This window comes from Hippocampus bargibanti, linkage group LG15, assembly GCF_051943395.1.
Source record: "Hippocampus bargibanti isolate YZ-2025 linkage group LG15, ASM5194339v1, whole genome shotgun sequence".
Classification (NCBI taxonomy): Eukaryota; Metazoa; Chordata; class Actinopteri; order Syngnathiformes; family Syngnathidae; genus Hippocampus; species Hippocampus bargibanti.
In genome coordinates this window covers 7,853,222-7,869,370 of record NC_142748.1, presented here as the reverse complement: position 1 = coordinate 7,869,370, position 16,149 = coordinate 7,853,222, and the positions used below count along the sequence as shown (strand labels likewise).

Here is a 16,149-nt window from a genome sequence, read left to right as displayed (position 1 = left end):
AAGTATGTGAACCATCGAAATGCCTAGTTGAAATGACGTTATAGTGCGAGGTGATTCCAAATGTGTCCGCCAGAGGGCAGACTATGCTGGTGTAATATTGAAGACGAGTAAGAAGAAGAAGAAGAAAAAAATAAATTAATAAATCGATTATCACACTTGTATACTAAGCAGCGATGTAGACCGAAAGAAAAACATTAAAATTAAGTAAACTGTGAATGTGATTTTTTCAAGTGTTTTAATTTAGACACTACACTTTGAGGGGGACGAAGAATTTGACACTTCCGGAAATATGACCTGGAAACGGAATCAAATCCTTCCTCGGAAGTGAATCCTCGATGTGTACGTTAGCGATTATCCGGAAGGTTAGTGTGGCATCTTGGGAAATTTTTGAAATGAGTGGACAAGTAAAGTAAGTACAAGAGTTATCGGGTTGTGTTAGCTGTTGACATGCGTGCGGACTTGCACGCGCAGTTGGCCGCCGTCATGCAGGCGTTGGTGCACGCCGCTGTGGCCGAGCTCCACAAGCAGCAACCACAGCAAGGCGGAAGAGGCCCTCCTGTCGACCTCCGCCCCGGAGACCAACTTCTGCATGCGGACAGCGTACGCAAAGACAGTCGTGAGAGGCTGGTGAGTCTCCCGGTGAACGCGATCCGAACATGAGAATGAACAGACAATATTGCATATACGAAGCCAATGGCGGCCATCTTACGTTGCCTTTCAATGTGCTCTAAAGCCAAATAAGTAAATTCAGGTTTGTTCCAGGTGTGCTTTGCTGCCATCTTGGAGACATTAGCAAACGAGGCTTTGGGGAAGATCGTCAACATCGTGGATGACGTCAAACCGAGACCGGTCGCTGAAGGACCCCATGGCGGCGAGACGGCACAGGTCGCCATTGTCAGCGTCCTCAACAATGCCCGTGTGGGTACGTGCTGACGTCATTTTACTTGACGTGTGACGACTAACTAAGCTAAACTGTTTTTCCCGTATTCGCCCACGCAGAGGCGGAACACTCGTACGGCGTCCCAGCTCCGCATCGCCACTCTCCCGATCCAGCTGATGTAAGTCTGAATGCTCGTCTGTTCACCTTCCCGCTTGGCTGACTTTGCTATTGGATTTGTAGAAGCAAGACCAACCACCGGAGGAACCGCCATTGATCCTGGCCGTGAGCATCAAAGACAGACACGGACATGTGGACCTGGATGCCATTGCTGAGCGTAAGAACACAAAATGTCCCTCAGCCGTATTTAGGGTCAAAGAAGACTCGTAAATGTCTTCTTTAGCCATTTGTGTAGCAGCAGCACAATTCTATTTGTATTCTTGTTGCATGCTAGGTGCCGGCCTGGACGCAGCTCTTCCTGCTAGCTCGAACGACGGAGCCACGCAGAAGCCTGCGGTCCGAGTAAATCGGAGGAAGGCGTCATTGTCTCCGAGTCAATTGGCCCGACGCCGCCACCTGGGACAGGAAACTGCCAAGGAGAAACCGTTCGCCTGCGAGCTGTGTGGCCGCCGATTCACCCTGAGACAAAACCTGCGACGGCACACCCGCGGCCACATGGGCATCAAGACGTTTTGCTGCGGAGTGTGCGGGAAAGGTTTCACGCGCGCCGTGGCGCTCAGGACCCACGAGTTGATCCACACGGGCCAGAAACCCCTCAAGTGCCAGCAATGCCCTAAAAGCTTCCGGCACGCCGCTAACTTAAAGAACCACCTGCGCGTGCACAGCGGCGCACGGCCCTTCACCTGCGACGTCTGCGGAAAGACTTTCCGGCAGGCGGTCAATCTGAAGATCCACCGCCGCGTGCACACGGGCGAGCGGCCGTACGCGTGCCACCAATGCGGTAAAACCTTCAGCCAGCAGAGCAGCCTCATCACGCACGGCCGCACGCACTCGGACGAACGACCGTTCGTCTGCACGTCCTGCCTTAAAACCTTCAATAACGCTAACAGCCTAAAGCTACACATGCGCGTGCACACGGGCGAGCGGCCGTACACCTGCGACATCTGCTCCAAGACTTTTACTCAGGGAAGCCATCTGCGCACGCACAAGACTCACGTGCACGACGGCGGCAAACGCTTCATCTGCGACAAGTGTGGGAAAGGCTACGCTAACGGGCGAAACCTCAAGACGCACAAGTGCGGCTATAGCTAGTGCACAACGAACGCTGCCTGGATGTGTCACATCCTCGACTTTATTTGAATAAAGTTTTCCATTTGCCCAAAAAAAGCTCTGTTTAAGTATTTCTTTACAAGAAAGGCTGCATTCCTGTGGCGTCTTCGGCACATTTGTGGTTTGGTTATATGAAAACAAAACTAAGCTAGTAACTAGCCTGTGTCTGTGTGTGTGTGCGCGTGCCCTATTTATTTATTTGTGAAATTAATTATTACTTTCTGTCTTGTGTACACTATTGCGTTTCTTCGTTTCAAACCTGAGTTGTAAACATTAGCATTTCAGTCGACATGGTGCAGTGCGCCCTCCAACCGCTAAGCGTCGCTGTTTTATTAGCGCTGACATTTCCATCTCTGGTTTGGCGTTTCCATTTCCGGGTCAAGGTGTCTGTTTCCACGCGTGTAAAATTCTCGTGTTTGTCTTCCATCTACCTGAAGGCTTTTCACCTTTATTATTATGGCTCCGGTGAGTGTCACTTGCAAAAATAATCGATAGTGACGTGCATTTATTTATGGAGCTTTGATCAATTTGTTTGATCGCGTCCAACTTTCTCAGCCACTTTAAACGATTGGATTTCATTTTTCGTCGTGGTTACGCCGTAAATAAAGAACTGGCTATTAATAAAGGCTATTTGGAGCATATTTTAAGTTGGGAACTATGGGATCATGGTGCTGTCAAAAAACAAAACAAAGAAAATACTGCTTTTTGCAGCATTCTCAGTTGTTTGACTGTCAGCAAAGGATCACCGCAGCAGATCACTTGCAGATGTTTGGCATAAATTTGCCACTGGATTTGCTTAAAATGTATTAGTCTGGCACTGGAGAAATTTACATTTTACAACAGCAAAGTTATGAAAGGAAAGAAAGAAGTAGTATTCGCGGCGCCATCTTGAAGTCAAAAGCACCACAAAAAATGAAAACCTCACTGTGTCATCGGGCTACTGTGAAAAGAAATGATGTAGCATACTTACAACCAGCCACAACTATCAACAAAATGGCCGCGATGTATCTTTGGTGTCAGGCTCGCACAAAGAAGCGCCGCCCGTCGTTCCGGCGGTTGGTGAAGACCAGCAACCTGAAGCTGGACAACAAGATGAAGAACCGGCAGTTGAAGCAAGAAAACTCCACCAAGAAGCAGCGCAAGGAGCACAGGAAGATCCGACAAGCGCTCAAGAGCGCCGAACAGGGCACGCCGCCCCCGCTTGACGCCACCATTAAAAAGCCCGGTGAGACTCCGCGCATGCCATTTTGAACCGTGACCTTCATAACACGTGTGTGTTTACCGACTGTATGATGTCAGATGAAGAAGAGGAGGAAGACTTTCTGGAGACTTTGCCAACTGACATGATGGATGACAGCGACCTACAGCAGATGTCGTCGTTCCTCAGGAGGGATCTGTCGTCAAGGTAACACATTAACACACATATATATATATTTCCAAAATGTCTGACACAAATACGTCTTAGCGGTCCGGTGCACGGCGCCAAGAAGCGCAAGTCTGAAGTGGTCCAAGGCTATGAGAAGATTCCCAGAAAGATGGCCGCCGCGCCGGAGGAGGAAGTCATACACTTGCTGCCCATCAAAGACAAGACACGACTCATCCCGCAGAGCATCCACAGAGGTGACGTCCGACCGCCGATATCCGAACGCTAAACGAATTCGAACCATCTCCGACTGATTTTCTCACTTGCGCATGTGCAGCGGTGACCAAGGAGCCCGACGAAGATGAAGAGGAAGAGGAACCCACACAGGAGACTGAAATCAGCACAGGTGACCTATTGGCAGCAATCTTTGAAACACAATCATCACCATAGCGACCGAGGTGTCAATCACATGGCCCGGTTTTGTTTACAGCAGAGCCGAAATTGGTGACCCACGCGCGATTGACGCCGGCGCAGCAACAGCTAGTGAGGACACGCAAGATCCAAGACCGGAAGTTGACCATCGCTCGCTTGGCATCCACCGTCATCTCCAACCCCACCACCAATGTCAGACCGCCGCTGCCCTTAGCGTGTTTTGTAAGCGTGTAAATTTTCATCATATATGCGTCACGTCTGTTCGCGTGTGCAGATGAAGTGCGTGAAGCAGCTACGCGGGATGCTAATGGAGGTGGACCCTTGCATGGCGGTGACGGTCCGAAAGTTGGTGATGGTCTCCTTGATGGAAATTTTCAAAGACATCATTCCGTCTTACAAGATTCGACCTTTGACCTCCACCGAGAAAGCCGCTAAGGTAGCGCATCGGCGTTTGCGATGATCCCGATGAGGATGCGGGCTGATGATGATGTCATCATCGCAGGTTAAGAAGGAGACTCAGCAGCTGAGGGAGTTTGAGGAACTCCTGGTGAGTCAGTACAAGTTCTACCTGGAGGATTTGGAACAGTGCGTCAAAGGTGAGGTCACGACCCGACCCATATCCAATAGAGTAAATATATTCAGAGCTGGTCACGTGCTGGCAATATATTTGCTATCTATTGGCTAGCTACCTAGCTGGTTATCTATTTCCTATCCATTTGCTATCTATTAGCTATCTGTCTAGCTACCTAGCAATGTAGCTGGCTATTTATTAGCTATATGGCTATCTAGCTAGTTAGCTAACTGTCTAGCTGGCTAACTATTTGCTATCTATTGACTATCTACTGGCTAGCTAGCTTTCTATCTATTTGAGTTACTTCCGGGTTGAGTGAACTCTGGCGCGCGTGGCTGCCGCTGCTCACCCACAGAAAAACGTATCCTGTGAGTGTAAAGTCACCTTGAGAGTTTTGAAAGGCGCTTAAAAATGAAATGTATTATTATTAATATTACTATACAGTTCTATTTTGATGACTGTATAGCTAGTTAATGGCGACAGGGGGAAGAAGTTGTTTAAATATCTGCTGGATTTGGTGCGCATGGATGGGGGAGTCGCTGGAAAAGGTAGTGAGCAGGGTCCAGAGGGTCCAGTCGGATTTTCCTTGTCTTGTGTGCCAACAATTTTTTTTTTTCCGGTGTCCTAACTGTCCGTTTAAGTCGGATTTTGTCCATTTTTGTGGCGGCCATAAACGAAAAAAAAAAAAAACACTGTTGTTTATTTGTATTTGCGCGCAGATTGGAAGCAGAAGAAGAACAAGCCCAGCCAAGCGGTTTCTCTGGACAGTTTCTCAGGCCTGGCCGTAGTGGCCGTGCGCTGCCTTTGCGAACTGCTCGTCGCCACCACGCATTTCAACTTCCACAATAACATCCTGGTGGCCTTGGCGCCTCTCCTGAACGACCCTTTCAAAACGGTGGGTGACCTCGTTCTGTCACATCTCGTCTTGTCCCGCCTGACCATCTTATCTCTCCGCTCAGGTGTCTGACCAGTGCTGCCGCGCCTTCACCGAACTGTTTCGCCAAGACAAGGTCGGCGGACCCTCGCTGGCCGCCGTGCGCGTCATTTCAGGCCTCGTTAAAAGTCTCAACTACAACGTCAAGCCCAAGGTGAAAATCCAAACAAAAAAACCCCTCCCCTTTTATTTTGAAGGGCATCACATTTTGCCGTTTGTGAACCGGAGCAGGTGCTGCAAACGCTACTAAGCGTGCGAATCCAGCAAGTATTGGTGAAAAAGGACCTGCAGGACATAACGCCAGCCGTGAAGGTCATGCACCACAAAGACAAGAAGAACCAACTGTCACGCATGAAGCGAAAGGTAAGCCCACGTCGACGTTAGCGGCTCGCCCGTCTAGCTAACGCTAACCCCCTTTTCTTTGTTTATTTTCGCCTCGGTGCAGTGGAAGAAGGCGGAGGAGAAACTGCAGCACGAGCTTCTCGAAGCCGAAGCGTCGGACAGCAAAGAAAAAAAGATGAAAATGGTAAAGGCGATTGAAATAGATAGCACATATATAGCTAGCTCGGTTGCGAGCCAGATAGCCAGCTAGATAGCTCAAGTGAGCAACATAATGTAAAAAGACCAGGAAGGACCCCTTGTACACTTGTAAACAATCGACATTATTGATATCTGATTGTACCCATGTCCATTGGTTATTTTAATTATTAAATCTGGCTAACTATCTAGCTGGCTATCTGTTAGCTATCTAGTTACCTATATAGATGGCTTAGCTATCTGTCTGGCTAGCTATCTATCGATCTGGCTATCTATTAGCTATTTAGCTGAGTGTCTAGCTGGCTAACGATTTGCTATCTATTGACTATCTACTAGCTAGCTAGCTTTTCCGTCTATTTGAGTTACTTCTGGGTTGAGTGAACGCTGGCGCGTGTGGCTGCCACTGCTCACCTACAGAAAAACTGATCCTGTGATTGTAAAGTGACCTTGAGAGTTTTGAAAGGCGCTTAGAAATGAAATGATTATTATTCATGAAATAAAATGTATTATTATTATTATTATTAGAAACCGCCATTTTCTTTTTCTTCCTCCTACAGCACACGGAGACACTGAACATCGTCTTCCTCATCTACTTCCGAATTTTGAAGCGAGCTCACAAGTCTGTCCTCCTCCCCGCCGTCTTGGAGGGGCTGGCTAAGTAACGCGAACACCCCCCGTCGAGTCACCCCGTTCGCCCGCCGTACTCACACACTCTCTCTGATGTCACTTCCTGTCAGTTTTGCCCATTTGATCAACTTGGAGTTTTTTGACGACCTCCTCAATGTGCTCCAGGGCCTTATCCAATCGGGGGTGAGTATGACGCAAGCTCCGCCCACTCGTCACCACCCAATACCCCGACCAGTGAATTTGATTGTTCGTTGCCGTGCAGGATCTGACCAATCGGGAGAGACTTCATTGCATCCAGACCGTCTTCACCATCCTATCCGGACAAGGTGCGTGCACGTGCGTGCACGTGAGTACGTTTGCGGCCGTTAGTGATGTCAGCGTTTCTGCGTGGCAGGTGACGTCCTCGATATCGACCCCTTGAACTTTTACTCAGAGCTGTACGCCGTGTTGCCACAGCTGCATGCAGGTGGGTGGTTATTATTATTATTATTATTATTATTATTATTATTATTATAAATGAGCCATTAAGACAAATGAAGGCTTCCAGTGAAGTAATTGAAACACACAAAAGGTGCAGCGACACCAGTAGACTTGACCGGTTTGTATTTTTTTAAAGCCAATCTGCATCATAAAAGGGGCGGAGTTTAACTTATTCACTGCTAGATGATATGCAAAAATATGTCCACTACAGTGCCAGGGTTTTTGTCATTGTCACTTAAATTCCAAGACCCACAGAATATTTACTTTTAGGATGACATAAACGTTCAATGCATTGTTAGAAACCTTAGACGCTCTTCTTTCATCAGAAATAAATAGTTAATTCCTAAGTTATATGTATCTGGAGTTATTTGAGTTTGAAATGAGGGCGGATGTCCAAAATACAATGCAATTCATGCATATTGGTTTATGTAAAGCGCTAACATGGAAAAAAGGGAAATGCTGCCCCCTTTGTGGAAGGGGAAAACATTGCCAGAGATCTGGCCTGCGCTTTATCGGCACCAAATCAAAAAAAAAACAAAACCGAACTAATTTGTAAATGGCAATCGTGTCCCTCAGGAACTCCCAATGACGAAATTGTCATCGTGCTCCACTGCCTGGACGCCATGTTGATCCGCCGCAAAAAGAAGGTGAGCCTGCAGAGGGCGATGGCCTTCATCAAGCGAATCAGCGCGCTCAGCTTACACGTCCAGTCGCACGCCAGCGTGGGACTCCTCGCCGCCGCCAGGGCCGCGTTGCATGTGAGTGTTCGTTAGCGTACGTGACGAGCAGCTAGCATGTTAACTAGCGGTGACTTTTTTTGGTGTGATGTTAGTCGTTTCCAAGATCCGACTTCCTGCTGGACAACGAAGTCCAGGGCAGCGGCTTGTACCTTCCCGAACTACAACAGCCCGAACACTGCAACGCTCACAACACCGCATTGTGGGAGCTCCACGCACTGCAGGTACGTGCACATAGCAAGGCGCATTAGCGTTAGCTAACGACCTTGACGACGCCCTCGCAGAGACATTTCCACCCGGTAGTGCGGCAACTGGCGTCCCATCTGAGTCGCGGCGCCCCCAGCGAAGGAATCGGCGCCCTCCCGTTGGAACTGAGTCGCAGGTACAAATACGCGGCGCCTAGCGCGCTTTGTTGCTACGCTAACATTTGACCACTTCCGATCCAGGCCGCCGGTGCAGCTCTATGATGATTATGATGTCAAAGACATGACCTTTAACCCGTCGGTCGCCGCGCCAAAACACAAGAAGAAGGTATGTTAACTGTGGTACATAAACGCGCCAAAATCCTATTTTTTACTTGTTTTTTTTCTCTTCCAGGAATTTTTCGGAGTGAATCGCTCGCTGCTAGATGGCGATCTGCAGCGACTCATTGATGACAGTTTGCGTTGCAGTCAGGAGGCGGAGCTTGACTTCACGATAACACACAAACACTGACTCTCATGCGCACACATGCCGTGTGTGTCTGTGTGTGATATCCTCTATAAAATATTTTATTAAACTTTTTTTTTAGGTATTGATGCTTGTCAGGTGGTCATTCGCCACTAAAATATCACATCAGCGTTGATATTGACGTGCTCGCGCATCATTGGAGGATAAATTTGGGCGGAGCTGAGGGCGTGGTCGCATTGTATCTCGACATCGTCATCGTTAGCTTGTTGGATGATCTCAGGAAGAAAACGAAAAGCACACTTTGTCATCAGTTATGCAATAAAAGCTAGCTAGATAGCTATGAATAATACTAATAATAATAATGCATTTCATTTATAAGCGCCTTTCAAAACTCTCATGGTCACTTTACAGTCACAGGATATGTTTTTCTGTGGGAGAGCAGCGGCAGCCACACGCGCCAGCGTTCACTCAGCCCGGAAACAACTCAAATAGAAAGAAAGCTAGCTAGCTAGCTAATGGATAGCTATCAAGATAGCTAGTTAGGTATATACTGTATATAATGGATAGCTATCAAGATAGCTAGGTATATACTGTATATAATAGATAGCTATTGAGATTGCTAGCTAGCCTGCTATATAGCTAACAGATTATTAAAAGACGCTAAAAGGATTTTGTTGTTTTTGTCTTTGGTTATCTAGCTAGCTAGCTGCTGCTACTCACCCACAGGAAAACTTATTCTGTGACTGTAAAGTGACCTTGAGAGTTTTGAAAGACGCTTATAAATGGAAAGTATTATTATTTTTAATATTATAAAAGATTGACATTTTGTCTTTGTTTTGGAACAACAAAAGTGTTTTTTAGTTGTGGTCAACGATTGGTAAATAAACCCTATTTTTAGTGCAAAATCCAATCAAATAAAACGTTATTTAATTTCCCCATTTATTAGAGTCGCCCTCTGCTGGTCACAGAGCAACACTGCACTCGCTTTAAAAATCGAAGTCTACACATTCCACAAATCTTTCCAGACGGATTAACACAAAAAAAATAGCTAAAACGCATAGAAACACAGTTGCCCCCCAACACTCTCACACACACATTCCACAGCCGACCAATCACAATCGAGCTTCACCAGTCCGTCTACAGTACAAATGTTTTCCCATTTTCGGTCAAATGTTAAGCAAGAGTTTGTGTGAGAAGTGAGAAGGTGATCAATTGGCGGCCCCTCCCACCATTTTTTTTCCTCCTGGGGGTAGTGGTGGTGGGCCGAAGAGGAGGGGGGGGGGGTGATGGCATGTCTCAGCTCCTTTTTAGGACTTGATGACACTGATGTTTTGCTTCTCGTTGGACTTTACTTGTGATGCACGCTTGAGCAGGAAGTCGTCGTCCATTTTCCTTTTAAGGAGAAGCAGGACCTTGTGCCTCATCTTCCTCTACGTTACCCACAATTCTAACCATGTCACCGGCATCAGGAACCAAAGAACCTAAGCATGATGATGAATGGAGAAGGCTGAGTGGGCATGTCCAAAGTGGCGAAGAAAGGTCAACTCAAGGTCAGCGATCCTCAATGAGGACCAGACGAGGTCAATGACAAGGTCAAGGACAATCTGAATGAGGAGAAGTACCTGTACCAGATCAGAAAAAGAACTTTTGGATCACGACAAGAACCAGAACTGGGGGGTGGGGGGTAAAAGCTACATCCCAAACATCTTCATGGCAAGTATGAAACCAGGAGGACGTCCCCCCGAAGCGCCATTGGCCAATTCCCCCAAGGCCTCCCCTACAAGGAGCCGAGCGGACTGACCGCGCCAAGGAGACCAAAGTGCGGGGAGGGGATGGGGGGGATGTAATAGGGGGACCGCTCCTTGTTTGGCTGGATGAGAAGAAGAAGAGGAGGAGGAGGAGGAGGAAGCTTCTTAAGGTTTCTCCTCAAGAAGCCAGCCTCACTTGTTTGCCCCTCGTTCACTTCGCCAGCTTTCCTGACCTTCTCCGCGGTAAGTTCCTTCAAGTCTTCTTCTTCTTTATCATGTCTTCATCTTTATTATCCTCCTCATCTCCATCGCCACCTTCTCATCTTCTTCTACTCTAACTTTAATTCGATGGATTTTAAAAAAATTTTTGCGAGTGCCATGGAATGTGATGTCCAAATATGGTGCATACAACCCCGAGGTGTGGGTGGGTCGGCACCACCACCGCATGCCCAAATTAGGAAGTTTTGTCCAGAGTGCCTTGAATGTTCCTCCAGACTTGTTAGCGTCACCCATCAAGGTGTGTTGAACATCTGCTTGTATGTGTGTTCCCCACCTTTAGCTTGGTAGCATCCTCCCCTTCCTGCGGCCATGTGCGACGACGAGGAAAGCACCGCCCTGGTGTGCGACAACGGATCGGGACTTTGCAAAGCTGGATTTGCCGGTGATGACGCGCCAAGGGCCGTCTTCCCGTCCATCGTGGGGCGACCCAGGCACCAGGTCACCCGTCGACAACTCCAAACTACAAGTTTTTTTTCCGGAAATGTGGCTTAATGGTGTTCATGTGTGGGTGTTCCTCAGGGCGTGATGGTGGGCATGGGTCAGAAGGACAGCTACGTGGGTGACGAGGCTCAAAGCAAGCGGGGAATCCTCACCCTTAAGTATCCCATCGAGCACGGGATCATCACCAACTGGGATGACATGGAGAAGGTGGCCATTTTGACTCTTCTTCTTTTGTTTACCTTTTTCAACATCTTTGGTGCTCTCCGATTGGTCAGATCTGGCATCACTCTTTTTACAACGAGTTGCGAGTGGCCCCCGAGGAGCATCCCACCCTCCTGACCGAAGCGCCGCTCAATCCCAAGGCCAACAGGGAGAAGATGACGCAGGTGACCCGGATAATGGCCGCCTTTTGGTACGCGTGTATCAACCATCGTGAAAATTGTTGACGCCCACGTCACTTCTTTTGTGACCCAGATCATGTTTGAGACCTTCAACGTTCCCGCCATGTACGTAGCCATCCAGGCCGTCTTGTCCCTCTACGCCTCTGGACGCACAACAGGTACCTCGTCCCTCCACCGTCCACCCAATGGTGATTGATCTCGCTGGATCTTACACCCTCTCCTTTCAGGCATCGTTTTGGACTCCGGGGACGGCGTCACCCATAACGTTCCCATCTATGAAGGTTACGCTTTGCCTCACGCCATCATGAGGTTGGACCTGGCCGGACGTGACCTCACCGACTACCTCATGAAGATCCTGACCGAGCGCGGGTACAGTTTCGTCACCACTGGTACGCGAGCGTGGGATTTTCTTTATCAGTGTGCCACAAGTTTGTTTTAAAGCTATGTTAGCTAATTGCTATTAGCCGGGGGGTCTACAGCCCCATAGCTTTGACTCCGAGAACCGCCTCTGGAGTGTTTGTCATCTAGTATGGCTTTCATCTAGAGTTTGTTTTTGACATTTCATGACCACCCTCCCCTAACATCCCAGCCGAACGTGAGATCGTACGCGACATCAAAGAGAAGTTATGCTACGTGGCTCTGGACTTTGAGAACGAGATGGGAACAGCCGCCACGTCGTCCTCGCTGGAGAAGAGTTACGAGCTCCCCGACGGCCAGGTCATCACCATCGGGAACGAACGCTTCCGATGCCCCGAGACCCTCTTCCAGCCATCTTTCATCGGTGAGACCCTCAGTCCAGCTAAGCTAACGTGCCGGCTAAGCTAATGCGGCGCTCCAACCGCAGGCATGGAGTCAGCCGGGATCCACGAGACCACTTACAACAGCATCATGAAGTGCGACATCGACATCCGCAAGGACTTGTATGCCAACAACGTGCTGTCGGGTGGCACCACCATGTACCCCGGCATCGCCGACCGTATGCAGAAGGAGATCACGGCCCTGGCGCCCAGCACCATGAAGATCAAGGTGACCGCATAGCGCCGATAATGCCACAATTTAGGTTTGACCACACTCACGTCCAGTTACCGGCCGGTTTAGATCATCGCCCCACCAGAGAGGAAGTATTCGGTTTGGATCGGCGGCTCCATCCTGGCATCGCTGTCCACCTTCCAGCAGATGTGGATCAGCAAGCAGGAGTATGATGAGGCCGGCCCATCCATCGTCCACCGAAAGTGCTTCTAGATGCGTCCCTCACCAGCTCGCCCCCTCCTACAAGCGTCCATCTTGTTGTCCTTTAGTGTTTGTTTGCTTTTTCATTTTCATTTTTTTTTACATTTTGAATGAAATAAAGCTTGACCGCCGCCAATGATGTCATGGCAAGGGCGTGGCCTCCCCCAGATGAAAAAAATACAAAATAAAAAGCACACCACAAACTCAGCTTTTCAGCATTTATCAAACAGTAATGATCAGAATTCAAATCAATTTTTAAAATGTTTGGTCCATTTGGAGGCGGGTCAGATGTCGCATCAAATGGCCTTTCAAGGATGTAGCCTGCCAAATTTGAACACATCCGTGATCTTTTATTTTGAAAAGGATGAGTTAATTTATTTAGAAAGCGCAGGAAGTGTTGCTGACATCCTGTGCGTTTTTGGGGGGGAGAGGACATGGGCAAGGTGTACTCGCAGGTAAGCCGACTAACCGAGCACAATGAATGAAACGATTGGACAAAAGCCATTTTGTGTGTCGATTTAAACCGAGAAGAGTACGAGTGACGCCACCACACGTCATTGATCACTTCGCCAAAAGTGACCTTTTCAAACTTCGAGACTTGCCGAATTGCATCGCGTGCACGTGTGGGTGTTGAACTGGTTTTGCGAGTTCATTTGGGATGTTGATGAAAGTCACACAACTGGTTGTCTTGCTGTGCACTTTTGCGCGTGCGCGTCACCGTCAATTTACCGGCACTTCCCTCTCCCCGGTGCAGCCTGCCTGTCGGTTTGCATACGACGGTGACATCCAACAGCTTTTCTCCCTGGTGGCCCGCAACCCGAGCAGTATTGACGCCCGAGATGACGTCACTGGGGACACGCCCCTCATCGCCGCCTGCCGGGGTGCCAGGCTGAACGCCGTCACGTTTCTTTTGGAGCGCCACGCGGACGTGCGGGTATTCAATAAGGTCAGATGGGCTCATTTTACGCCTGTTTACATTTTAAAAAGACATTTGCAAACTTTGACAAACAACAATGGAGATTTTAATCAATCAGCTGCGAGTGTAATGTAATATTACTACGTGTCCACATTAGGGTACCATTGAAGCAACTTAAGAAATACTGTTATTAATTAAACTATTCGAACTTTTACTATGAACGTGTGGATTCATGATAACGTCATAAAATTGCAATATTATTTGCTATTTTTATGCCTCAGGGCCTGCAGAACTAATTGTGAAGGCGTCCAGGTAGATTTCTGACCCTGGTAACAAATGATGGCTGGAATATGAATGGTTAAATGCGGTTAAAGTACAAAAATACACATCTGAAAGCAGCACAACAGGGGAAAAGTAATGAAAGGAAGCTAGAAGACAATTTAGATTTTTTTATTAGAATTAATGGACCACCCAGTTGTCGTGACGTTATTGCATTGTTGCGTTTCAGAAACATCGCACCTGTCTTCACTACGTGGCCAAGCAGAACTTTTCCTTCCTGGACCACCTCATCATCCTCCTCCTCATGCCCATCCTCCTTCTGGGTTACTTCCTCTTGGCACGTCGCCTTGACATAATCACATGACAATGTCATGTGACGTCACGTGACGTGTACATGTGGATATAGTTGCAGAAGCAGAGGCGCAACGAGGCTCTGATGAAGGAGATTCTGGATAGCGACGTGGACGTCAACGCAGCCGACAATGTATGTTCGCCATGATGCTGTGTGTGCGCCATTTTGCGTTTGTGTAACTCTGTGTGTGTGTGTGTGTGTGTGTGTGTGTGTGTGTGTGTGTGTGTGTGTGTGTGTGTGTGTGTGTGTGTGTGTGTGTGTGTGTGTGTGTGTGTGTGTGTCCGCAGAAAGGCAACACAGCTCTTCACTACGTTTGTCTAAGAAAGCGACAGCAGTTAGTTCCTATCTTGCTCCTCCGAGATGCCGACCCTCACGCCAAAAATCATGTAAGTCCACCCCGAATCAAGTGCTCGCTTGTGACGTCACAAGTGTCACGTGGTGCTTCGATTTTTAGGACGGCGAGTCGCCGCTGGACATAGCCATAAGGTTAAAGTTCACCAAGATAGTGAGGCTGCTGAGGAAGACGTTATAACGCAATGTGGGCTGAAATCGAGGATTTGGCGCCGTCTGGCGGTGACAGACCGTAACAGCAGATTTGTTATTTGCTTTCACCGATGAGGTTTCTTCAGCCGTCATCTGGACAAATTTAATAATAATACATTTAATTTCTAAGCACTTTCAGATGTTTCGCCTCCTATCCGAGGCTTCGTCAGCGAACTAAAGTCTGACTGGTCGTATCGGCCCTATTTATATATCCCTAATGTCCAGACATGGCGGCGCCGGACACAGATAGGTCCCTACGCTCAGGTTGGGGGGGGAGCAGAGGACCACTCCCTGTGGCCCCACTGATTGTTCCTACATTCCTGACTAACGACTGGCCTATTTCCCCCGTTGATTCAGTGGAAAGAGAAAAGACAAGTTTTTGTACTTTGGCAAAGAATGTCATAGAACATAACAGGAAGTTACTCATGGATCATGTGGCAGAGTGGTTGTGGTGATGGCCTGCCAATGTGAAGGCGCTGCGTTCAATCCCAGCTCTGGGCCACCTGTCCAACTTGTGAAACTTGACTAATATTCGACATGACAAGGTTGTTGTTTTTTTAATTTTTTTAAGATAAATTAAAGATAATTATTCGCTCCATCGATCTAGATTTAATCTTATTATTTGTCCGCCAGACTGTGCTTTTTGCCCATCGAACAAGATGTAGTTTTGTTATTTGTCCGCCAGACGGCGAAAATTCCCCATTAAATCGATATCGGTGTATATCCTTAATTTGTCCGCCAGACGGCGCTTATTCCCGTCGCTAATTGTTGGCTGTAATGAGAGGAGAGCAGAAAAAGATGGATTAAATACCAAAGAAGAAGGAATGATTGCCATGACTTGACCATTAAAACATCCTCACTCTCACATTGTGTACAGTATTTCAAAATTCAGTATTTCAATTTTCAGTTTAGCTTCACCTTTTCTGCATATAAACTTTTTTTAGTTTACATATGTTTAATACATGACATTATACCTGGTTTTACACATAATTTTATTTCACGTGACCTGTTTCACTGCCACAATTTATATTTATTTGTCAGACAAAACTACATCTAGATCATTGGGGAATTTGCGCCGTATGGCGGACAAATAACAAAACTACATCTAGTTTGATGGGAATAAGCGCCGTCTTGCGGACAAATAAAGGCGTTTTTGCCCTGTGATTGAGATGCCTTTTTAAGATGTGAACAACGTCAAGAAAAATGATTCAAATGAAAAATAAACAACTTTTTCCTCATCAGAATCAGAATCAGAATCATCTTTATTGCCAAGTATGTAGAACACACAAGGAATTTGTTTCCGGTAGAACACGCTGCACTAGTATCGTTGTCAAAAAAAAAAAACTGCTAAGTGGCACTATACAGTTCCATTTTGGCTATTGTTGAAAGAGTTCAAAGAGTTAATGGCTTGGGGGAAGAAGCTGTTTAAATGTCTGCTGGATT

General features: G+C 47.5%; 4 protein-coding genes across 5 annotated transcripts; all 4 read left to right on the top strand.

Moving 5' to 3' along the window:
* Window positions 1–336: 336 nt before the first annotated feature.
* On the top strand, window positions 337–2,214 carry LOC148887488 (uncharacterized). The gene is made up of 5 exons (XM_089014912.1): window positions 337–627; window positions 763–922; window positions 1,000–1,058; window positions 1,121–1,214; window positions 1,332–2,214. Exons 1-5 carry the CDS (start codon window positions 448–450, stop codon window positions 2,147–2,149), a joined length of 1,311 nt encoding a protein of 436 aa, XP_088871038.1. The 5' UTR covers window positions 337–447; the 3' UTR covers window positions 2,150–2,214.
* A 330-nt stretch (window positions 2,215–2,544) lies between these two features.
* Window positions 2,545–8,702, top strand: noc3l (NOC3-like DNA replication regulator). 2 transcript variants are annotated; one of them, XM_089014910.1, is made up of 21 exons: window positions 2,545–2,632; window positions 3,188–3,392; window positions 3,467–3,572; window positions 3,633–3,787; window positions 3,868–3,936; window positions 4,024–4,154; window positions 4,237–4,398; window positions 4,465–4,558; window positions 5,253–5,428; window positions 5,493–5,621; window positions 5,699–5,830; window positions 5,913–5,993; window positions 6,562–6,662; window positions 6,742–6,814; window positions 6,894–6,957; window positions 7,026–7,097; window positions 7,688–7,869; window positions 7,944–8,072; window positions 8,133–8,230; window positions 8,295–8,379; window positions 8,446–8,702. In XM_089014910.1, the coding sequence occupies exons 1-21, from the start codon at window positions 2,624–2,626 to the stop codon at window positions 8,560–8,562; spliced, it is 2,370 nt and encodes a 789-aa protein (XP_088871036.1). In that variant the 5' UTR covers window positions 2,545–2,623; the 3' UTR covers window positions 8,563–8,702. The 2 variants fall into 2 exon arrangements, with proteins under 2 accessions (XP_088871036.1, XP_088871035.1); XM_089014909.1 differs by having other exon boundaries at window positions 4,021–4,154; window positions 8,446–8,701.
* A 1,646-nt stretch (window positions 8,703–10,348) lies between these two features.
* On the top strand, window positions 10,349–12,823 carry acta2 (actin alpha 2, smooth muscle). Its single transcript, XM_089014915.1, has 9 exons — window positions 10,349–10,508; window positions 10,825–10,982; window positions 11,064–11,192; window positions 11,261–11,371; window positions 11,460–11,544; window positions 11,614–11,775; window positions 11,976–12,167; window positions 12,231–12,412; window positions 12,485–12,823. The coding sequence occupies exons 2-9, from the start codon at window positions 10,854–10,856 to the stop codon at window positions 12,626–12,628; spliced, it is 1,134 nt and encodes a 377-aa protein (XP_088871041.1). The 5' UTR covers window positions 10,349–10,508; window positions 10,825–10,853; the 3' UTR covers window positions 12,629–12,823.
* Window positions 12,824–12,994: 171 nt separating this feature from the next.
* Window positions 12,995–15,950, top strand: ankrd22 (ankyrin repeat domain 22). Its single transcript, XM_089014916.1, has 6 exons — window positions 12,995–13,071; window positions 13,371–13,562; window positions 14,041–14,148; window positions 14,218–14,295; window positions 14,451–14,549; window positions 14,618–15,950. The coding sequence occupies exons 1-6, from the start codon at window positions 13,051–13,053 to the stop codon at window positions 14,693–14,695; spliced, it is 576 nt and encodes a 191-aa protein (XP_088871042.1). The 5' UTR covers window positions 12,995–13,050; the 3' UTR covers window positions 14,696–15,950.
* The last annotated feature ends 199 nt before the right edge of the window (window positions 15,951–16,149 follow it).